The sequence below is a fragment of the Ictalurus punctatus genome, chromosome 17 (assembly GCF_001660625.3).
Source record: "Ictalurus punctatus breed USDA103 chromosome 17, Coco_2.0, whole genome shotgun sequence".
In the NCBI taxonomy this organism is placed as follows: Eukaryota; Metazoa; Chordata; class Actinopteri; order Siluriformes; family Ictaluridae; genus Ictalurus; species Ictalurus punctatus.
Genome location: NC_030432.2, coordinates 11289396 through 11313598, shown reverse-complemented (window position 1 = coordinate 11313598; position 24203 = coordinate 11289396). Strand labels below are relative to the sequence as shown.

At 38.5% G+C, this 24203-nt stretch overlaps 2 protein-coding genes across 3 annotated transcripts; both read left to right on the top strand.

Moving 5' to 3' along the window:
- Nucleotides 1-1537: 1537 nt before the first annotated feature.
- tp53i13 (tumor protein p53 inducible protein 13) lies at nucleotides 1538-14035 on the top strand. 2 transcript variants are annotated; one of them, XM_017491443.3, is made up of 9 exons: nucleotides 1538-2083; nucleotides 2213-2287; nucleotides 4522-4554; nucleotides 6278-6336; nucleotides 6646-6724; nucleotides 8608-8736; nucleotides 9346-9531; nucleotides 9639-10365; nucleotides 11754-14035. In XM_017491443.3, exons 1-9 carry the CDS (start codon nucleotides 1985-1987, stop codon nucleotides 11861-11863), a joined length of 1497 nt encoding a protein of 498 aa, XP_017346932.1. In that variant the 5' UTR covers nucleotides 1538-1984; the 3' UTR covers nucleotides 11864-14035. The 2 variants fall into 2 exon arrangements, with proteins under 2 accessions (XP_017346932.1, XP_017346931.1); XM_017491442.3 differs by having other exon boundaries at nucleotides 1539-2083; nucleotides 4519-4554.
- Nucleotides 14036-14180: 145 nt separating this feature from the next.
- On the top strand, nucleotides 14181-22844 carry LOC108277439 (matrilysin). The gene is made up of 10 exons (XM_017490197.3): nucleotides 14181-15751; nucleotides 17210-17448; nucleotides 18775-18923; nucleotides 19215-19340; nucleotides 20007-20165; nucleotides 20286-20454; nucleotides 21138-21268; nucleotides 21354-21510; nucleotides 21585-21688; nucleotides 21807-22844. The coding sequence occupies exons 1-10, from the start codon at nucleotides 15611-15613 to the stop codon at nucleotides 21905-21907; spliced, it is 1476 nt and encodes a 491-aa protein (XP_017345686.1). The 5' UTR covers nucleotides 14181-15610; the 3' UTR covers nucleotides 21908-22844.
- The last annotated feature ends 1359 nt before the right edge of the window (nucleotides 22845-24203 follow it).

The following is a 24203-nucleotide window of genomic DNA, read 5'->3' as shown; positions in this document are numbered from 1 at the left end:
TCAGCTGAGGACGACTGGGGTGCAGTCAGCATTCCTGTTCATCCCAAAGGTGTTCATTGGGGTTGAAGTCCGAGCTCTGTGCAGGACACTCAAGTACTTCCACTACAACCTCAACAAACCATATCGTTTTTGTGGATTTCGCTTTGTGCACAAGGGCATGGTCATGCTGGAACAGGTTTGGGCCCATTGGTGCCAGTGAAAGGAAATTGTAATGCTACAGCATATAAAGACATCCTATACAATTGTGGCACCAGTTTGGTGAAAGGCCCATATATGGGTGTGATGGTCAGCTGTCCACATACTTTTGGCCATATACTGTAGCTTATGGGAAAAAATAAAACTGAATACATTACCTGTACACAATATTTGGGATATTTCACGTCACATTACGTCACACACACATCCTGGAGATTATGAAAAAAAAATTCTAGAAAAGAAAAAATATATATTTTTCTTTATTTCAAATGATGGTGACATTGACAGAGAAGGTCACTTTGAACATACAACCATATTACCAAAATTATAGACAGAGTAATTTGTTAATTTAAAAAATGTTAAGTAAGTCAGGGTGCACAGGGGCTTACTGGTTAGTACGTTCACCACACTCCTCCAGGGTTGGGGGTTCGATTCCCACCGCTGCCCTGTGTGTGCGGAGCTTGCATGCTTTCCCTGTGCTGCGGGGGCTTCTTCGGGGTACTCCAGTTTCCTCCCCATTCCAAAAACATGCATGGTAGGCTGACTTGTTCATAGTCTGTGAATGTGTATGTGATTGTACCCTGTGATGAACTGGTACCCTGTCCAGGGTGTACCCCAATGCTCCCTCAGATAGGCTCCAGGTTCCCCACGACCCTGAAGGATAAGCGGTATAGAAAATGGATGGATGGACAGATAAGTAAGTCTTTAGAATGTCCTTAATGTCCCTGTTGTGCCATTGTGACTCAACTACTGTGTATTTGTTAATTATATGCTTTAAAAAAAATTATATGCTTTAAAATCTCAAAATTTATGAGCTAAATGCAGCCATCATCAGCAAAAAAGTAAAGATTCAATATTGTTGTTGCCAGAGATGGCTTAACACATTTCCAAATGGTTAAAAATGTTTTCGTAAATTCAACGTTTTGAAAAAAGGTTTATATACTTTTCTTTTAAAGAAAAGTAAACTTTTAAGTCTCTTTCGTTATTTTACAAATCCTCTGTTCCTGATTAGTTAAGCCAGTGGGGGAAAGTCTGCCTGTGTCCACAGTGTGTCTCCACTCCCTACAAACTAAAAACATGCCTTATGGGTGTTCTGCTTTCTTTAGCTCATGTCGTTAGTCCACTAACCTGCTGCACTGCGTTGTGGGATTTGTGGACTGCACAGAATATTCAACATTGTGGGTCATAAAATGGGGATGGGGGTTAAACCCCTAACAAATGAGCTACATAGTGAATACAGCGTGGTTTTGAATCTAGCACTGGAGTGAAGGAAGTCTGGTATGAGCCATTTGGGCCACCGTAGTGAAAATGTAGTCGTGGTTAGTCCGGGGGGCGTGGTTTATTTACCAGTGACGTAAAAGCTGTGTGTCGGACATATTGCAGTTCTCCAGATTTATGAGACTCTTCATTAGAGATGGTTACAGGTGATGATCGGACATCAGCGTTGTACTGGTGATGTTTTTAACTTCGTTTTAAGCCGGGTAACTTATTTACCGCAATACGATGGCCTTAGTGTGGACAGAATGCACACTTTTCTAGACTTCACTGCTGAACACTGGCGGCGGTGAAGTGAAAGAAGCGGGACCTGAGAGAGAGCTTCTCCTCTCCGCGTCAGTGTTTTGGGATGACGGAATGGATTTCCACTTGTGTTTACACGGAAACCTGCGCGGTGAACAAAGAGTACAGAGGGAGAACGCAGAGCTTAGTGGACTACAGAGCAGTGGAGCAGGTTTTATAAAAAAGCTGTGTTGTGTTTAAGTGACTGTGGAGACTGCAGTGTGTTATAGTTATGAGGCTCAGAGCTGAGGCGTTGATGTGGGGACTTGTGTGGCTCTCTGTGTTAACAACATGCCACTCAGGACTCACTCAGCACTGCGACAACGGCAAGGTAACGTTAATAAGCGCAAATATCGTCAGTTTAAAGCCTTTAGGTGGCAGTAAGTGGTTGTTTACTCTCTAATGGAGTTCTTGCTTGTTCTCAATTTGTTTATTTCTTATTCTCAAATGTAACCCAAAGGCAAAGCTGGAGACAGACCTCCCTCCTCCCGATGAGTTTCTGTGTCTGAAGCAGAGAGCAGTAACATCAGCCCCGGTAACTCTGATCATAATCACACTGAGGAACACACTCTGAAAATTTTACTCTGTGATAAACTAATCTGAAATACATCACGGTTTCATCGTATCACGATAATTACAACTATGGGATTAGATTTGTGCTGAAAGAATTGAACGTAACTTTTCAAGAAGCGACTATAAATATACAATAAGAAAGGAAAAAAACACTTTGAAAATGAAAACAGTGAACTCCGTGAGAACAATTTAACATGGTCTTCAAATAAACAGCATATTCAATATTACAGTTTTCTATGAATGTGCTGCAAGAGTTATTGTTTATGCTCCACAAGTTTACATTTGCCATTCTGGTACAAATCTCACACGTGGGCAGGGCTTAACAGTGATTTACTCTCATTGGCTAGTTAGATTTACATTGACACTGCCCTGACCAGGAAATAGAGACTTCACTGTTGTGAATTTTGGAGAGAGAGTTCTGGATGTGGTTCTCTGTATAGTTATAGTGTTTGTACTTTGTAGTAGAAATTACTTACTTACTTAGTATATTAGTTCGTAATTAATATTTGAGGTTTCGGTAGTCTCATATGACAATTTTTTCGAGATGAGTCCTGAGGAGTCATCATCACCGTCATCATTGACACTCAATTTGTCGATCCAAATTTCACTAGCCAATGAGAGTAAATCGCTGTTAAGCCCCGCCCACACGTGAGATTTGTGTCAGAATGGCGAAAGTAAGCTTGCAGAGCGGAAATGAAAAGTTTGAAAGCGTAAACAAAAACTCTGGCAGCGCATTCATAAACCATGATTAGCGAAAACGAAGCTTAGAAAACTAATAACCACCAACGCTGTTTATTTGATGACCATGTTTCATTTTTACTACTGTGTTCTCTGTTTTCAGTTGCTGTGTTTTTATTCTTTCTCATTGATTTTGTTTGTTTCTTGAAAAGTTGTGTTAAATACTTTTGGCACAAATCTAATCCCATAAAAAACCCAAGCCAGTGTTGAACATTAAGGGAAACCTTTATGATGAAATTTCTGTCCATAATTTTTTTTCTTTGCCGTGTACAAGACTACATGGTGTCCCAAAAGGCTCTTTATATAGGGGGAAATGAACACTTTCTTGCAAAATGTCTCCAAAAAGCTTTCATACTTAGTTTATTTTAGTTTTTTTTTTTTTTCTTTCAGATATCCTTTAAGAATGCCTTTGACAAGAATAGCGTATTGGTCTACCAGGAAATGATACAGCCCTGCTTAAAAAAACAATAGAAACCACACATAAATTTGAAAGTTTCCAAATACATTTGCATTACAAATACCATTAAATACTATCAGCTAACCATTAACATTACTGTTATTGGCCCTTAACAAATTACCAGTAGAGACCCACAGGGACCATTACACTTTCCATTAAAACCAATACAATTCCCATTATAACCATTAAAACCATTTTAAAAAATTCTGTGAGGGGTTTATAGTGTTTTTTTCAGCAGGGAGCACAAAGATCATTTAAAGGAACCCATCTGAAGTGCAGTTACATACATAACACCAGGTGCGTTAAAAAGAGTTGATCAGGAGTGGGAGAGATGACTGTGTGTGTGTTTACAAAGAATTTGCAATCATGTAAAGGTGTTTTGTAAATAAAGTTACATTTTGCTAAAAAGTGTTAATTTCTGATATGTATGGAGACTTTTGGGACACCCTTTATATTTCGGATTCATGGTATCACAGTATTATGATGAAATATTTGTACATAATTCACTTTGCACATCCTTGCACAAGATTACACAACAAGTAAAAGTAAACATAAATAACAAAATGGTGTTATTGTTTTCTTTGTTTGCTGTTTTTTTAGAAAAATATTTAGAGAATATCTTTTTCCCATAAAATCTCATACATTGGGCATACATTTATAATTCTCTAAGTAAACTTTTGTGTAAATGAAATGATTACACAAATGACCATTTGTGTAAATTATCCATGCTATAAAATGCACAGTTGAATCATACTGCAAAAATGTCCAATCTGATCTGCTACCAAGTCATCACTTCAGACCAGTATCTGATTGGTGCATCACTAATCACACAATATTCATGTACAGGAACAAAGCATCATGTGAACCTAAGTTATGTACCTATCTAGTACATGTAGAGCGAAATCTCAGTACAAGTGTGAACATGTCTGGCCTGATGAACCTTGTCCTGAATTGGGAATTTGACCTAATTTGTTATCTTCCTCCCCCTTGTGTTGCAGCAGCTCCTTGATATTTCCACCAATTATTCTCTACAGGTAAAACATTCACCATGTTTAATTAACTTCCTTACTGTACGAGTGTTTTTACACTTACACACTGAGAGATATTAGTAAATCAAATTGTTAAACATCGTTAAACATGTCAAGTCAAGGGTCCCAGCTTGAAATGGGAAACACACTCACCTAAGTTCCCTGTTGGTAGATATGGACAAATACACAGACCATCATATGCATGTGAGCTAGAAAGGTGCTAGTAATTAGCAAAACTAATGACAAATGCATATTGAGCAAAATTGTAAACTTATCAAAACCCAGACCTACAAGTTATAGTGTACAAGATGTGGCAAAAAGAAAATACAATACTGTATGTGGAACAATAAATATACAGTTTCAATCAAAGTTATTCAACCCCATTGCAAATCAGGTTTATTGTCAAAATGTATAGACTTTCAACGGTTTTCAATGAACAAATCAAACAAAAGCAATTGAAATAGTTCAACACAATAAATTCTTCAAGTGATTTCCCCAAATTCAACTGAAAATGCAACTATAATGACCTTTCCAGTTTCAAAATTATTCAACCCATTCATGCCAAGCATCTTTAGTACTTAGTAGAGCTGTTATGCTGTTTTTGCCTTTTGCTGTTATGAGCTGCTGCAAACGAGATGCATAGCCAGACACCAGCTTCTGGCAGCGTTCCTGAGGAATCTTAGCCCATTCCTCATGAGCAATGGCCTCCAGTTCAGAAATATTCTTGGGTTTGCGTGCTGCAACCGCCTTCTTCAAATCCCACCTGAGATTTTCTATGGGGTTCAAGTCAGGTGACCGTGATGGCCCTGTAGAATCTTCCAGGACTACTTCTGCAACCAAGCCTTGGTTGAATTTTAGGTATGCTTGGGATCATTGTCCTGTTGGAAGGTCCAGTGATGCCCAAGTTTCAGTTTCCTCATAGACAGCATGTTTTCTCCTAGGATTTTCTGATACTCTAGTGAATCCATCTTGCCTTCCACACGCTTCAGGTTTTCAGTGCCAGAGGATGCGAAGCAGCCCCAGAGCATCACCGAGCCACCATATATGATTTATATGAGTTTGGGCCGACTTTTCTTGTGCTTTGGGTCAATAATGGTGTACATCTTGGAGTTCTGGCATGGAAACTTTCCGCGTTTAGTACGCACCATACTGTACTCACTCAAACCTCAGTGCCTGTTGTCACCAAGTCTTGCTGCAGGTCTTTTGCAGGGTTTTTCACAACCTGCCTTCTCAGAAATCTGGTTGCTGCTGTTGATCGCTTCCTTTTTCTGCCACGTCCAGGTATTTCATATATTTTCTGACCCTAGCTACTGCAAGTATTTCATGTGTTCCAGCTCAACTAATGAAGCCCTTGATCAGGTGTGCCTGAGACAGCACCTGTTTTGCATATTTGTGCTGTTGTGAGGGATTCTATTCAGGGGGTTGAATAATTTTGAAACTGGAGATGTCATTATAAGTTGCATTTTCAGTTGAATTTGGGGAAAGCACTTGAAGCATTTGTTGTGTTGAACTATTTAAATTGCTTTCTTTTGATTTGTTCATTGTAAACAGCTGACAGTCTGTAAATTTTGACAATAAACCTGATTTGCAACGGGGGTTGAATAATTTTGATTGCAACTGTAAGTAGATTGCTTTTAATCCTGTCTTCAACTTTGCCAGAAGCGTCAGTGCATGCCAAGGCAAATAGATAATCTACATGATCAACTTTTCATGGCCTTTATCTTTTCAGCCAGCTGAGCATGTCTGCATGGATCTGCCCATAACATACAATCACACAATCCCCAACAGGTAGGTTCAATTCAGTACAGTTTTATTTGTATAACGCGGTTAACAATGGACATTGTCAATTTGCATATTCACTGTGCAAGTTCTATGAACACACACACACACATTGTGCAGCTGTACTCTCGGGTTGTTTGTGGGTTTTTGACTAAAAGGGTTCTGCATGGAGCCCTTTCTAATGGGGAGACACTTTTTTGTATTCTAGGGTTCAACATAGAAAAAGTCACACATTACGAAGTCCTAAAAAAATTTTTTGTCTGTAGAGAGGTCCTGTATGTGGAGTATTTTATTCCGTATATGTTGGTTTGTCTCCAGTGGAGCTCACAGGCCTGTAGGAGCTCAGAGTGGACAGTACCTGTACTGCCCTCCTCAGCGCTGGATAAACAACCTGAAGGTAAACTCAAGTCTCACCTAATCCAGCACATAGCTCTAGCTCTTCACTGGGGAAGAACTCTTTTTAAGCACAGGATCAAGACATTCTCCCAAGTGACACTGTCATTTTAAAAGAAGATTATCCGGATTGAGCATGTGGCATGCACAGGCTGTGAAGTCTGCCACTGATGCTGTGGGGATGTTCATGAGTGTGTCCACCACAGTTAGCTACAGTGGATGTGAGTGTTTTGTTAGTGGATGGATGGGGTTTATGATCATTGGGTTGGTATCAGCAGTGAAAACTGGGTGAGAGGTGTTAAATCTTATGAAAAACAAGTTAAACTCGGTTGCCATTGTATTGGCTGCTCCCTTAACTGGTATGCTGATATCTTCCCCATTCTTCCCCAGACCTGTCTCTCTTTCTCAGTTGTTGTACTCTGCTGTTGGGTTTAATTTTTCCTTCTCTTGTCTTCACTTATCTTCACTTCTTTGTGGACACAAAGGCCCAGTTTTCTTATTGACTATAATCTTAATCTCTTGAGGTATCAGTGGCTTGTTGCTGAGGAAAGACCTCACTTTCTTTGTCTTTGAAATTGTATGTAGACTGGCACACAATTGGTAAGGCTATCAGGGTGTGCTCTATAGTCCTCAAAGAAACGTGCCAGAGCCATCACAGAATCCTTTATCAGACTTTAAAAGGCACACTGGTCGCAGCATAGGTTTGTAAAATATAGTAAGATGGAGGTGCCCAGAATTACACAAGGAGGAAGGGTAGTGAAGCTGTTAACATAGATTAACATAGACAAGGTCTAGTATTTTATTTCCTCATGTTAACATTGGGTTACATATTGCGTGAACTTTGACAGCATGAAGGATGGGAGTGCATGACCAAACCCAAGCCTGTATTTAACAAACCATGGATCAGTAAACAGGAAGAAAAACACCACCGACCTCCAGCCAATCAGGAGAAGAAGGCATTTCAACATGCTTATCAGTCATATTGGCTTCTGTCACCTTCTGAACCTGCCTGATTTATCCTGATGCTCTACTTCTGCTTGAAGATTTTTGCACTTATCTTAACTCTTCTTGCTGTCGATGGTTCCACATGGATACTCTAAAGAACTGCACTTCCCAAGAACCGTTTTGGCCCAGGACTTAACTGTGCCTCAGTGGATAAACTTTCCTTGATACTGTGTCAGTGTTCTCATTAGCATTCAGGTATTTTGGCATGGATTTGTCTTTTAAGGGCTGTGATTTTGAATGGAAAACTGAAAAGGACAAATTTCAATTGCTTGAATTTTGCGTTTCAAAACTGTTAGCTACAGATAACGCCCACAATAATTGCTATACCTTTAAAGGAAAAAAGCTGCCTTATGCAAAAAATCATGATAATGATGTTCCAGTTATATTAGCTCATGTATCTTGTCAGTGTTGTTCGTTTTCCTCCGTATGGAATTATTTTACTGTATTTAGGACTTCAGTGTTATATTCACAGAGTCTTCAGAGACTCTCGGCAATAGGCCAGTAAACATAGATGTGCTTGTATTTTAATACAGATTAAAATAGAAGTGAGCTAGAAATGTTTTTACACTAGTACGTTTTCATTTTAAAATGGCGTTTTTAAAATGAAAACGATCCCCGTCCACATTGGCATATACGCAGTGTTTCAGAAACGATCTCCTAAGTCCAAAGACATGCCGGGACTTGTTCGTAGTGTGTGAATGTGTATGTAATTGTGCCCTGTGATGGACTGGCACCCTATCCAGGGTGTCTTCTGCCTTGTGCCTCGATTTCCCTGGGATAGGCTTCAGGCTCCCCATTCAGCCTTGTGTGGGATAAGTGGTACAGAAAATGGATGGATGCAACACTTGGAGTGAAGCTGTAATAATTTTCTCATCTCCACAGGATGGCGCCACAGTGCTCCTGTTTCACCCCTGTTCTTTTAAAGACGCTCACAGGAGTCTGGCAGCGGTGGCTCACTCCTGCCTGCCTCACTTCATCCTCACAGCTCATCCTCAACTCAGCCAGCGCAGAGTGAGTCAATACTTCACACCACCACCCATCGGATACAGCTTAAAGACTGTTTCAGGAACGAGGACACTTGCTGACTCAGTGTGTTTCACACTAATGAATGTGTCTTGAATGAAGGATAACATCCTATATAGTGTATACATGCAGTTAGAAGCAGTAAGGTTTGACTGTGCCAAGTGTCCACACAACAGAAATTAAATAGCCTGCAAAGACCATAAAATATTCAACAACAATGGTTTGACATAAAAATAAGGTGTATTTTACTGTGAGTAACTATTAAGTGGTAGATCTGTCATCAGTACTCATGATACCTTTGAGTATTTTGACTTACAGTATTTAAGCATAATGTACATGTCATAGTATAACCCACTTTATTGAATGCTGTTGGTTTGAAATGTTGACATGCAGGAAGCAGAATAATTCAAATGCAATAGCAAAGTTTTCTTTAAGATTTAAACCGAATAAGATGAGAGAGAAGCCAAAACAAATGGTAAGGAGTTTTTGTAACAGTGTGTATAATACCCTTTACTCTGATATTATGCAGCATTACACAATTGAGGACTATGCTTAGAAGGCTGTTTACAGTTACTTTCCTGTTTTATTTCCTATAAGCCGTTTGCCTTGGTCTCCTGGGGTCACACGCTAGAGATGTCCCACATCACCACAACAAGAGTGTGTGAGTGGCTGCTCATGTTTTCATCCAACGATAACCAAACAACAGCAAGCCAAAGCCAAAATTACAACCTGTATTTGACAAAATCTGCCCCAGTGGACCGTGCACTGGACACCTCTGTGAAGGTCAGTGATCCTGAGCTGCTCCAAATACGGTTAAGGAAAGGCACAAAGCAAACAGGATATGCGATTATTTCAATGTATTGTTAATTATTTGTGTAATATTTTGCCAGTCTCTGAAAGCATGTTGTGAGGAGGCTCTGTCTGTATACGAGGCTACAACTCGAGCGAGGATGATCCGATCCATTCTGCAGCATGCAAAAAGAGAAATGGAAAAAGATGACGAGAAACACTCTGAAAATCCTACGCCGATCAGCTCTGAGTCGGACACGCTAAATCCTACACTCACACAGCCACTGAACAACAGTGAGGTTAAAGGTTCATTATCTATAGGGCCTCATGGTCATGTTACACCCCCTCTACACACTGCCGTGCACTCAGAGGAGGATGGTGGTGGTGTTGTGGAGACGGACGAAAAGACAACAGCCACACAGATGAAGAGGGTGAAAGAGCCACATGGGAACACCAGGGGTGAGGAAACAGTGGTTAAGTTGCATGATTCACAGACTGATGTGAAGTCTCACAAGATGAGCAGCACCATGGCTGCAGGGAAGCAGCGCGTTAAGACTGATGTAGCTGAACTGAGTGCAGGAGGACGCTGCACAGTTCCAGGTCACTGCAGACCTCCTGATGTGGCCACTGCAGTGTTAGGAGGACCACCGAGGGGACGCAAGATGACCTTCCAGCGCACCGATGAGGCTGTATGGGCAGCAGCAGCTCTGGGTTTTCTCCTGGTGCTACTCACGCTTTCAGTGCTCCATACACGTCTGTACCGTAACTGCCGTACACCATCCAGCCTGTACTGGCGCGAGAGCCAGCAGGACTACGAGAGTGTAGCAGGTATGAGCTTACGAATCAAATTCACCAGCACCTTTAGCATTTACAACATATTTAATGGGTGACTAGCTTTTTAATCAAGGTACTCTTAGTCTTCATATCACATAATTATTGCATAATGTTTTCATAAAGCAATTTGTTGGATTTATATTGGGCATATGTCAAAACATTACAGAAAAGATTAGAGAAGAAACCTCAATTATTTTTTATTATTATTATTATTATAATAAACATGACTGTTTGAGACTAATCTATAATTTTTCAGATAAAGCAGCGGTCAGACCAAACATGAATAAATTCCCCTAACAGGAACGGGAAATCGTTGATGGGGAAAGACTAAAAATCACATGTTTACTTTTGGTAGTGATTAATTTCACTTCATGTGACTTTGACCTGTGAATTCTTAAACCTCCATCCTGTGAGCCAGTAGAAACCACATGGGAGCTTGGACTTTTTCTTTGGTTAAAAAATAATGATCTGTTTTTACTCATTAATGTTGTTTGGAGCGTATCGGAAAACAATCTCATTCCATTGACCTTGGCAGTTTGGTTAATGTGGTAAAATTCTTCTGTTTTCTCTTTACCTGCTAGAATTGTTAGCCATGTTGGCACCTCTGCCAATGTATGAGTCAAATGAATAGAAATTTACAATTACATTTATGGTATTTGGCAGACGCCCTTATCCAGAGCAACTTACATTTATCTCATCTATACAACTGAGCAGTTGAGGGTTAAGGGCCTTGCTCAATGGCCCAACAGTGACAACTTGGTGGTGCTGGGAATTTGAACTCCCGAGCTTCCAATTAGTGGACCAATGTCTTAACCCCTGACCTACCACTGCCGGAAATGGACTGGATATTTTTATAGAAGTTTACTCAAAGCCTCCAGAGTCTCATGAGAAGTTTACTCAAATCTCATCATTTAGCCTTGCTTTTTATTTAAAGATTTAAGGTCATAAAAAGCTTAAGCCCCTTTAAATAAAATGCTGTCAATGAAGGTATTTTCAGTTGATGTTTTAAGCAGTATTTAAGTGATTTAAATGCCTCGCACCTCCATGTTTGGGGATTTGTTTCCCATCTCTGCCTCATGTGAGTGGAATTTCTCTCCGTGCTTCTGTGGTTTCCTCGGGGTACTCCGGTTTCCTCCCCCAGTCCAAGGACATGTGTTGAAGTCTGATTGGCATTTCCACACTGTCTGTAGTGTGTGCACTTGTACCCTATGAATGGTTTGGCACCCCATCCAGGGTGTCCCCCACCTTGATAGGCTCCCAGGCAACCCTGTTTGCAACTAATTATTCTTAGTAATGATATTGCAAATTGATTATGGTAGGTTTGTTTAGCAGTAGTAGTCAGCCGCTGTAGAAAGCTATAACAGGTGGTATTTGTGTTGCAGACATCATTCGCAGGAGGCTGAGGATGGTGGGCAGGAGGAAGAGGAGAGCGAGCCAGAGCAGGCGGCAAGAGTGTCCTTTGCTCTCTGACTCAAGCACTGATAACGACTGACTCACTGTATGGGATTGTGTGAGAGGAGTCTGGTCTCTCTCATTGACTAAAACAGAGTCTGTGTTTTTTTAGCAATACAGTTCCTTGTGGAAAAGTAAATGCAGGATTCAGGAATTCAGGACCTTAAGCAGGGGCTTTTTTACACCAATGAAGTCCTTAAATATATACTCTGACATGTTATTTAAGCCTTTTAATTGTGTTTTTGAAGGTACGGTGCCTTGACAAAGTATTCACTCCCCAGTGATCATTTCTCTTTTTGCTGTATTTCAACATCAAATTTAAGCATATAGAGTGGGACTTTTTTTGCTCCTTTTGAAGTGATCTTATCCTCAAAGGTCTGGTGTGGGTGCAGGTTTTCATTCCAACCAAGCAGGAGCCACACCTGAATCCACCTGTTTAACCAGGTGATTTTGGCTTTCAATAGACTCGGGTGTGGCTTCTGCTTGGTTGGAATGAAAACCTGCATCCATACCGGCCCTTTCCAGATAAGATGGGACACCCCTGCTCTACAGAAATAAAATTAATGTAATTTGATGTCCTCAGAATTACTTGGGGGGGGGGGTGTCTAAAAATTGCTCAATTTATAAATATGCACTCCCTCAGTGTGAGTTGTGCTTTTGTAGCTATTACAGATTGGAGTTGCCTCAGATTTGTCTCTATGAACATTGCGCATTTTGATTTAGCCATTTTCTTCCATTCCGCAATGCAAATTTTCTCTAACTTTGTCACATTAGATGCTGAATGTTGGTGGATTTTAAATATGTGCTTTGACTGCCATATCAGAACATAAACCTTGTCCTGTTGGAATATATATGAACCCTAACTGCAGATGTCATGACAGCAGACCTAATCTGATCTGCCATTTTAGCTGTTGGAGATATTTATTATGCAAAACAACAAGCCGTTTTTAGGCTTTTTATTATTTATTTTTTTAAATAATTTGGAGGATGTCTAAATACTTAATTTAATTGTATTCATATAGAGAGTCACTTCAAAATGAGCAGGAAAAAAAATCTAATTGTAATATATTAATATACTTGTATCTAATGTACTTAAATTTGATGTTGAAATATAGCAAAGATGAGTAATCACTGGGGGCAGGGGGACACTATATATAGTTTGTAAGCAATGCAAAACATATTTGCACACAGTATAATGCAAAAGATGAAGGAGAAAGCAGAAGTATTATTGCTGAGATGCATATCCTATATTCAGTATCTTAAAATATGAAAACTGAACCAGTACAATGTTGTGGTTTGTTGTTTTTTTGTTTGTTTGTTTTTAAAGTGTTTTATGTTTATTGTACATTTAAAGGGTTTCTAGACTGGTAGTAATCAAAGAATTTAAAAAAAAACATTTTAATAGATCAGTCTTCTGTTTACATTCTCCCAGAAATCAGCTCTTCCTTCAACTAGGACTCAACTGCGGAGTTCATTGAAAGTCAGTTTGAGGCATGTGTAGAGTAGATTTAGAGAGGAACACTGGGGATTGGACAGATTTATCAGTGTTTGCAATTAGGAGTCATCTTGAAGGCAGCAGTTTGCTCTAACAATGACTAAATTGACACCCCTAAAGAATATTGCAAATAAATTCAAACAAAATAATTGTTGAAAAATTCCTGTTTGTTTCCACAAACTGTGATGTTGCTTTGGCATTACAAATCTCATTAATCACAATCAGTGCCATAATAAAAAAAAAATTCTTTCAGAACTTTCAGTGGAAAATGTAATAAAGGAGAATGGATGAGCAGCAGAACATTTTAGCCCATTACCTCTCCCAGGAGGTTTAGACTTGGCTGTAGATGGATCCTTAAACAATATGACTCGAAACAGACATTAAAAAAAAAAAATCAACACAGAAATCGGTGTACTGCACAAAATCAGTGTCTTGCAGTGGTCATCTCATTTTCTGTAGCTGAGCCCTACTGAAAAGCTGTGTTTTTCAGCTTTACGCAAACCTACGGAGAATTTAAAGGAACTGCAATGGCTTCCATGGAGTAGGGTCCAAGGTCTTTCTACAAGTGTTCTCCATTTATTAACCATTATGGGATGATGCTTGGTGCGGTTATTTTCTCCAGGAGAAATACCACCAAATAGTTTCTTAATCATATGGGTACAGATAATATTGTCGTGCTGTTTTACTCTGTGCATTAAAGGGTTCCAGATGTTGAAACTGCAGACTTGTGGCTGATTTCTGCTGGTGATGTTGTGTATTATGATAATCTCACACTAGTCTCAGGGTGGTGAAAGCGAAGGACTAGGCATTTTTTCCCTTGAGGACTGATGGACCAATACATCTTGTTGGTACATCATGTCCTAGATTTATGAAATATAATGCTGTTTAATATCAGATTAGGGGTTAGTAAATATGTGCTAATGGTCCTCTGCAATCTGAGCTTGATGCTCAACACCATGATTATTATTAGAGGTGTTAGAGTTCCACCTACCAGCCCTTCGAAACAAACAAGCCTTTGAAACTTAGTGGTAATCTGTACATTCTTATGCAAGTGTGAGTGTATGTGTGTTCTAGTTACTGTTTGTGATTCTCACAGCATTGTGCAACTGAAGCAAAATAATAAATTCAGTGCAACGTGTGGCTCATTCCCCTTAGGCTTCACATTGTGAAATTGTTGTAGTAAATAAGAGACACTGAAATAATATGACAAGCTATTAGGCTTGCACTCCAGCAACCGCTATTATGCAATTTGCCATGTATTACATTCTGAGTGTAGACAGACCGCTGATTCTAAAAGGAAAATGAATGCCTTGGCTCAAATGCAGAATTGATGATATACGGATAAAATATCACTTTACTCAGAGCAACTCTCCATCCACGTCAAAATATTTGACAAAGCTTGATGAATCAGACAAATGGTATGTTCATGGCATATCTATGTAAGCCTGTCATGTCTTTAATACCCTGCCACCCATACGTTTCCATTTCCAATGGCCACTTTCACAAGATTTTATAGAAAACAGCCTACATTCCAATAATTCCCATGGGGTTTGTTTTTTTCTAATTTTCTCATACAAAATATCCGCTTTCTATAGATGTCGCAATGCCAAGGAGTAATAAGAGTTGAAATGTTTGAGTTTTTTTATTTCCCAGATCTGAGAGGGAGACTGAGGCTGGCAGAAACTGGATGTGAAATAAAATGTTAGTACAGCAGTATCCTGTTAGATTTACATCTATGTGGAAAATTATTAGCTCTCTGAATATGTTCTTTCTAGCAGATCAAACTGCTTACTGAAGTTTTCCAACTCCTCTGTTTCATTTAATATGACATGGACAGTCTCTAAACTAAAGTTGTACAGATAACATAAATATCTGGGTAGAATATGTATTGTATTGTAATGATCTGCAGGACATGTAGCAAAAACAAATGGGTAAAGTGATGTAATTATTGTGGTCTTGGTTTAAGAATGGATTAATTAATGATTAATTAATTAATGAACACATTAATGATTCAGCTCTGTAGCTGATAATGATGATTATCATTATTATTATTATTATTATTATTATTATTATTATTATTATTATTATTTCATCTATACATTTCCACAAATGGCTTGTTTTTTTACGTCTTGTGTCCTTACTGAACTCCTCCCAGTGTGTGAGGTTTTTCAGCCTCAGCACTTGATTGAGTCATAGGTACGTGTTAAAAAGCCTTTCCAGCAACCTTGATCATCCAGTCCAGCTCTTCTCCAGCTGGCCACTTTCAACACCTCTGTGATTCAGAGCTGGACGATGGGGATCTTTTTTGGTTTAGTTTGTGCCTTTGCTGTTTTTGCTCCTCCGTGTCTTGGTGCTCCTCTTCTGCAGGTCGAGCGAGGAGATGTAACATTACATCAGGGTGAAAAACTCCAGGATGATGTGGTACTGGCAGCTGTAAGTTTTGTTGTATTATTGTTGTATTTAACACTACTCAAGAATTGTTCATTTGTTCTTTGTTGATGAATGTGTTTTTGTCTCTTTACACTGGTGCAGTCTTTTAATTGCAGCGATGCTTCTTTTATTAATGCTACATATTGGCTAGGTAAATAGATATGTAAAATATAAAGAAGGCCACAAATAGCATAATCAGTGGTGAAGACATGACTGATGGCTTCTGATGAAGAAATATGCATACAATGGATCTAAAAAGTCTGCACACCCCTGTTAAAATTCGCAAGTTTTTGTGGAAAAAAAATTATACCAAGATGAATAATGTCAGAACCTTTTCTACCTTTATTGTGAAACTGCAAAGTATATAAGCAAAGTGAAAAACAATAAGATTTTTTTTTTTATGAGGGAGGGATAAAAACATAAGTGTGCTCACCCCTAAACTAATACTTTGTTGAAGCAACTTTTGATTTTATACACCACTCTGTTTATTGTGGTAAGAATCTGTCAGTGTGGCACGTCTTGACTTTTTCTCACTCTTTCTTGCAAAAATTTTCTAGATCCATCCAGATCACCCCACATCCATGTCACTTCAAGTCACCTCACAGAGTTTTAGTTGGATTCAGGTCTGGACTCTAGCTAGATCATTCAAAAAAACTAGATCGTCTTTTGGTTAAGCCATTCCTTTGTTGATTTAGATGTATGTATTGGGTCACTGTCCTGCTGAAAGGTGAAAATCCTTTTTGTATTCAGCTTGCTAGCAGACACATGAATGTTTTGTGCTAAAATTGACTGGTATTTGTCAATTCATGTTTCCCTCCACCTTGATAAAAGCCCCAGTTCTGGATGAAGAAAAGCAGCCCTAAAGCATGATGCTGCTGCCACCACCATGCTTCACAGTGAGTTTGGTGATATTGAATTAACAAATACCAGTCAATTTTAGCACAAAATAATCATGTGTCTGCTAGCAAGCTGAATACGAAAAGGAATGTCAGCATGACAGTGACCCAAAACATACATCAAAATCCCCCCCCTCTCCTGATCGATACCTTTTGACAGTGAGATCCTGTACATGCTTTGTAAGCTCTTTGCAGACCATGGCTTCAGCAGTCAGATGAAACCAAGAACATGTCAAGAAAATCCTACAGAAACAGCTGGTCTTTATTTTGGGCTAATCAGAACAATTTCATCTATGACAGCTGTATGATAATTACTTTTGAACATGAGATTGAATGTGATTAGTTCATTCTGAACACTAAACTTTTTATTTTTCCCTAAAATGTTTAATATTTTTCATAACAAAAACTTGCTATTTTAACAGAATATATATCTCCACTGTAACTACTGTAATTATCTTTTTATTAAGTATTTATCTACACCATAAATCATTCTGATTGAGATGAAGAGGAAACAGGAAAACTATTCAAACTTCCATTGCAGTCATTTCTTCTTCCTCTCTCTCAGAAATACATCGAACGCTTCTACAGTTTTCAGACAGGTCCCCCTGGTCATAGGAAGAGAAGTCATCCCTCTTTTTCCTCTAAACTGAAGGACATGCAGAGCTTTTTTGGACTTAATCAGACAGGCAGCTTGGACACTGAGACACTAGCTGTAATAAAGATGCCCAGGTGTGGTGTTCCTGATATCGAGGAATATGTTTACAACCGAGGCAACAGATGGAAGAAAAACGTGATCTCTTACAGGTAATAAACTTCAGCGGTATAAGTGTTCAGAACTGGTGATCAGGTGTACAGTTGAGGTCGATAGTTTACATACACCATGACTAAAGACATTCAAACTCCACACATTTCACGTTACCATACATTACATTTCCGGTCTTAAGTCAATTAGGGTATCTGCTTTATTTCCATTAGAGGACATTTACACCATTTAGCAGACTTTATTTTTCTTCAGGCGTTTATGGCCTTACCTAGAGCAATATTTTTCTTATTTATACAACTGAGCAGTTGAGTTTGTGCAGTGGCAGCTTGGCAGTCCTGGGATTTGACCTCACAACCTTCCGATCAGTAGTCCAGCATCTTAACCACTGAACTACCACTGTTTATTTCAAAATAATAGTTGAGAGCCAGATTTGTACTATTTCAGATTTTTAGTGGGTCCGATGTTTACATGCACTTTGTAAGTATTTGGTGGAATTGCCTTTTAATTGCTTAACTTGAATCACGTTTTAAATCTCTTCTCGATGTCGTGAGGTATTGCATTAGTTGCATTAGTACATAATCCTCCTTCCTCATGATGCACCAGTCCCTTCTTCAGCAAAACACCCACGCAACAGGATGCTGCCACCTCCATGCTTCATAGTTGCGATTCTGTTCTCCAAATTAAAACCTCACTCTTTTTGTCCTCCACAAATAGCACTGAATATTACAGCTAAACAGTTACATTTTTATTTCATCTGACCAGAAAACATTCCTCTGAAAGACTAGGTCTTCATTCTGGTGATCACCTGCAAACTTCAGTCTGGTCTTGGAGTAGGGGCTTCTTCCTTGCTCAGCAGCCTTTCAGGCTTGGCGATGTAGGATATTCATAATGGTGAATGTACATATTCCTTCACTATTTCATTTGTTGTTGTCTTGGGGATTAGTTGAACCTTTTCAACCAAGATTCATTTATCCCTGTGAGTTCATTTCTGCCTCTTTCCTGAGCAATGTAGTGTCTAAGTGGTCCCAATATTTTTTTTATATTTTAGTACAGCTGTTTGTGCAGACTGTTGTGCACTTGTGCATGGTAGCTGCTGTTGTTTGGAAATTGCTCCTAAGGAGGATCTGGTCTTTTGGAAGTTGACTGACACTGACCCAATTCTAATATAGCAAAGACAAGCTGAAATAAATCCGTCACTATCTATTTGATTGTTTTTAAATGACCTCTGATGTAAACAAGGTAGATGTCTTAATTTAAAAAACTGAGATTTTATATATTTAGCCCTGGTGTATTTAAACTTTTGGCCTCAACTGTATTTGGCTTTCTCTCAGTTTTAAATTAAGCTTACATTTCTCTCGATATTACAGCATTGGGAGGTACACCACTGACCTACCTACGAAAACAGTAGACTCCTTGATTGGAGCAGCTCTGGACGTGTGGGCTAAAGCCAGCCCTTTACGTTTCTTCAGGTCTTCCTCTCAGCAAGCTGACATTATGGTGGAGTTTGGCTCCAAATGTAAGGGCCCATGGGGTGATTTCAGCCCTTCAATAATGTACATGAAGTTTCCATAGAATGATTTTGGACTGCAAAGAAAAAAAGTTCAGCAGAAATGTTTAGTTCAGTGGAAATGTTTAGTTCAGTGGAAATGTTCAATAAAAATGAAACTGGAGAAAATGATTTTGGACTGGATGGACATGAACGATCTGTCAGCCTTCAGATTTTAATGAGACTGACCACTCCTGTTACATATGTCTAATCATGACTATTCATTTTTTTTGTGTGTGTCTTTATACAAAACAATCCAAGACCATGGCGACAACTACCCCTTTGATGGACCTAAAGGCACACTGGCTCATGCTTTTGACCCTGGAGAGGGCATCGGAGGAGATGTTCACTTTGATGAAGATGAACTTTGGACCGCAGATTCCAGAGGTACTTTTTCAGCTTGCCAGATTAAATATATACCATATCAAAGACTATACTAGTGGCACATTTAACTAAATACATGTCTTCAATTTAGGGAAAAAAAATGATTTGCATGTATAATTTATATCCTAATACACAGTTACGTCTCCCCTCTCCTAATAAAAGCACCAGTGCTGTCAGGTAATATTACACCAAGTGTCAAGATAGTTCATGTCAATGTTTAGTTATTTTAGTGTGCAAATCAGCTTGTTCTTGTTGTCTGTTTGGACATTTCACCTTCTCTTCCAAACAATCCCACAAGTTTTCTATGGGATTAAGGCCTGGTGACTTTGCAGGACAGTCAAAATGAAACCAGTCACACACGGATTTGGTCCCAAGCACCCTACAGTTGTCATCCTTGAACATATGCATGTCAATGTTGTCCTCTGCCTGGACATGAAGCACTAAAGGCAGCCTCAAACTCTGGCCAACATCCAACAATTTGGTTTTATGCTCAATTACATTTACACAGGTGTGCAACCTATTGGCATTGTAAAATACAGTGCTGTATTAATTTATTTTTTAGTCTGAGGAATTTGTCATACCTTGTAGTACGATGAGAAAATGTAAAAGTATTTGTTTTTCTTAGTAGTGTATTTGACAATGACTGTGGTTTCATGTCTCCCACTCCAGGATTTAACCTGTATTTGGTTGCAGCACACGAGTTTGGACACGCCTTGGGTTTGAAACATTCTCAAAACCCACAGTCCCTCATGTATCCCACGTACAGAAACCGTCAACCACAAAACATGCTTTCCAGTGAAGATATTATGAACATCAACGCACTGTATGGTATAAATTCACTTACTTTCTGTACCCATGTTGTCCACAGAGATGTATTGAATTTCCCCTCATATAAAGTCTAACTTGCTTTTCACAATTAAACATAAAATCATAAATGATATTCCACAGGGCCGAGCGTTACAGCACCTTATTACCCAAGGCTGAATTGGAACTATCCCTTCAACTCTTGGTACACTGGCTTTTACTATCCAAGGGCAGTAAAGGACAAATGTGATCCTGGCCTGTCTTTTGACTCTGTTACTAATATAGGGACAGACATGTTCTTTTTCAAAGACCGGTGAGTCATAAAAAAAAAACCTATATACAGATAGATAAACCTATATACCTATATACTTTAATTTGGTGCCAAATTAAAGGAAATCTGGTGGTTCTTTTATGTTATGAGAGACATTTTGTTCTGGCATGTTTGGGCCCACTTGTCCACTTAGACGGAAGTCACTACAAACTAAATTTATCCTGATTTGAATGATGGGAGTGTCCACATCCACTGAATGTGATGAGTATGAAACTGATGTAAATAATATGCTAGGGCCTTCACAGTTGTCAGGTCTCAACCCAGTTAAACAGCTTTGGGAGATTTTGGACTGATGTGTAAAACTCTCTACCACCATCATCAGAACACCAACTGAAGCAATATCTTTTGTAAGAATGATGTTCATCCCTTTAGTACATTTCCAGAACTGTGTAGAACATCTTTGTTATAGATGTGCACCGAAGTTGTTTTGGCAGCTCATGGTGGCCCAATGCTTCACAAAGACACTCTACGTAGTTTTTCCTTTAATTTGTCACCTGCCTGTACATTTTACTTTTAGATTCATTTAGCATCTGTTGCAAATGACTAAGATACAATTATGATTGTGCATGTAGAATTAATCAATGCATATTATTGTACCAGATGAAACTTAAGTCACTCTATTTACTTTTCTTCCCATAATTGTTGTTTTTCTTTATCTATAAAAGGTATTTATGGATCAAGAATGCTACAAATGGCATAAAGGAGGGTCCCATCAACAGTTTCATTTCAAAAATCAATTCAAGAATTGATGCTGCCTACTGGCATCCACAACACTCTACTACCTTCCTTTTTAGTGGTACTGACCATCACTGAAGCTGTTCAGTACAAATTATGTACCAGACACCATCTTAATATTCTCCATTCAATCCATTTCCATACAGGTTCCAGCTTCTGGACAGTGAAGGGCTCTCCGATGAAATGCCAGCGTAAAAAAATCACCAGCTTCGGTTTCCCAGCCTCAGTGGACCACATAGATGCTGCAGTCCACGTTCCCAACACTGGCCACACCTTATTCTTTACTCGGGATCAATACTGGAGGTATGTTATAGATGTACAAGAGTCATACATTATTGTATGTACATCATATTTATTCAGAGTTTTTATTCCCTTAGATACAATGAGAATGATAACACCTTGGAAAAATCTAACCCACACGTCATCTCAGATGTTTTCCCAGGCATTAAGACGCCCATCAGTGCAGCTGTTTATAAGCATGGTGGGTAAACAGACAAGTCTGCGTCCTATTTTATCTCAAATAGTTCAGTGACTTGAATACTAAAATATTAAATGTTGCTTTAATATTCATATTGTTTAATATATGTATATTTTTCCAGGTTTCCTTCATTTCTTTGTTGGAGCTGAGGTGTACAAATATGATGTAATGGAGAGGAGAGTTATTACAATTAAAAAAGCAAGTTCTTGGCTTGGATGTTAACAAAGAGTTAAAAAAAAAATAATTATAGGCTTACACAATGTAATTATATGAACGTAGGCTGTATTCTATGCCTATAATTGTACAGAATGCAGAAAATCAGACTGCATATAATGTGTTAATGTGCATCTACTGGTTTGAAAATCAATTTCTTATTCTTCTATCTTCTTTAAAACTACATGAAAAACAGGTGTCTGTGTGTGTTGGGGGGAGGGGGAGATCTTGACCGTCTTCATAGGAATTAAGGACTATTTGCTATAAGCACTTATTATGCTATGTTTCTTTTCAGCACTTGTGTGAACACTAAATACACTGAAAAAATACCTAGGCTGCTAATTAGGCAGTATGTTATTTGTTAGGTTTCTATACAATTATTATACAATTATACTGGATCAGGGAGCACCTGCTTGAACAGGCTTAGATTTCTGATTAGTGCCGTATTACTGGCCACCATTAATTTAACAATTAAATGAACTGTTTTATTTTACACACTAGCTGGTCAAATAACTCCGTATGAATATTAGTTTCAGAAAGTGATACTGTAGACGTTGTACAGAGAGAATATTTAAAAGAAAAAATAAATAACTTTTTAATACCCACGTAAAACATTCAAATATACAGGCCAAATGTGTAATGATAAATAATGTTGATGTAACTGATTCATGACATGGCAAACTCTTTCAAATGTAATGTATTATTATTGTGGGGATCAAATTAAATAATGATATTCAGGTTTGGTTTTATAAATAACTGGATCCAATGTATTTTTTTTATTTTTTATCATTTTATTTTTTTGGGGGGGGTCTGAGTAATATTAATTATGTTTCATTATGGTTGACCAAAGCCTGCATAGTGTTTAAAATCCTACTAGAAATGTACCAAAAAGATAGATAAACATTATCTCAATTTTAAAAAATAACAATAAAAAAGATTGATGTTAGCATTTGTGTGGCCTCCCATAAAAATCACAGCTCAATTATTTTTTTTGGTATATTATTCCTTTTCATACAGGATTTGGTAACTTTTTTTTTTGGCTTAAAAAAAAAAAAAAAGCAGCTTATGTTGAGTTGGAGGTCAGAGATGGCCGACTTCCAAACTTGAATTTTTGAACTTAAAAATTGGTTCCATACGACTTTCTGTAAATGGTTATTGCATACGAGTTATATTTCATGTACTGTGAGCTCTTCTGCTTTGCCTTTATGCCAAAAGCAAAAATGGTGAAAAACAAATTTCATACTAAACTTTCTCACAAGATGCATTCAAAAGCAATGTAAATTGTTGACCCTGTAAAAGCCCAAAGCGATGATCAGTCTCTAAACCTCAAACTGTTTAGTAAAAGAAACTACACGACACATGAGACTGTGTTATGTAGTGAAGGTAACCATTAACTCACTTAAGTTAAGGAGGCATGTGATTTTGCTGTCCTGAAGTGTCAGACAGGCAGGTTTTGCGTATTTCAGAAACTGCTGATCCCCTTTCCCTCAATCATTTACACATAATGGGGCAAAAAGCAAAAAAAAAAAAGAGTGCGCCCATTGGGAGTTCTGTAGGCAGAAACACCTTCTTGATGAGAGCGGTCAGAGGAGAATGACCAGACTAGTTACAAATGATAGGAATGCTACGGTAACATAAATAAGCACTCTTTACAACGGAGGTGTACTGTATCTGAGAGATTAATAATTCCGCCCTCTCTCTCTTTCTCATGAAAATGTCTCCTGAGCATCAAAGGAACACATTACAATGCTATTTTGGTTATAAGTTTCAATATATCTGGAGTAACATACCATTCCTTGTTAATTTGTTTTTTTAATATGTGAACTGTGTTCCTTTGATACGGTGTTCCTCCACAGATTTGTTCAGTGATTTTTGTGTTGTACTGGGGATGTTTTATCAGTGTGTATTATCAAGATATATGCTTGTATCTTTCATAATGCTAAATGTCATCGTATTAAACTGCAGAATTGTCCCACAGATTTCAAGCGGAACGAGGTCAAAAGCTATTTGCATGTGGTATTTTCAGCTGTGTAGACATGCCATTTCCCTGAAGCTGCTCAAAGTAAACTGCTTCAATGCCTTTACTATAACGTACCTTCCTGATACAGTACAAATCATTCCACTTTATGTATTCGTTTCTTTTTACTACTAGAGCAGCCAAATGTCGTAGATCATCTATTATACTTATAACACTTCTAACACAATAATATATTTACCAGCAACTTTATCAGGAACACTATACTAATACTGGTGACTGGGACCCTAAGACTATCCTCTCAGAGCAGCCTCACTTCTTTCTGGCACA

What these genes read in the sequence shown, in the direction of transcription:
- tp53i13 (XM_017491442.3), top strand. Translation starts at nt 1,985, where the DNA reads ATGAGGCTCAGAGCTGAGGCGTTGATGTGGGGACTTGTGTGGCTCTCT. An exon ending in CCACCAATTATTCTCTACAG is followed by an intron (nt 4,555 to 6,277) that starts GTAAAACATTCA and finishes TTATCTTTTCAG; the next exon opens with CCAGCTGAGCATGTCTGCAT. An exon ending in GGACTACGAGAGTGTAGCAG is followed by an intron (nt 10,366 to 11,753) that starts GTATGAGCTTAC and finishes TTTGTGTTGCAG; the next exon opens with ACATCATTCGCAGGAGGCTG.
- LOC108277439 (XM_017490197.3), top strand. Translation starts at nt 15,611, where the DNA reads ATGGGGATCTTTTTTGGTTTAGTTTGTGCCTTTGCTGTTTTTGCTCCT. An exon ending in GAACATCAACGCACTGTATG is followed by an intron (nt 20,166 to 20,285) that starts GTATAAATTCAC and finishes GATATTCCACAG; the next exon opens with GGCCGAGCGTTACAGCACCT. An exon ending in ACTCGGGATCAATACTGGAG is followed by an intron (nt 21,511 to 21,584) that starts GTATGTTATAGA and finishes TTATTCCCTTAG; the next exon opens with ATACAATGAGAATGATAACA.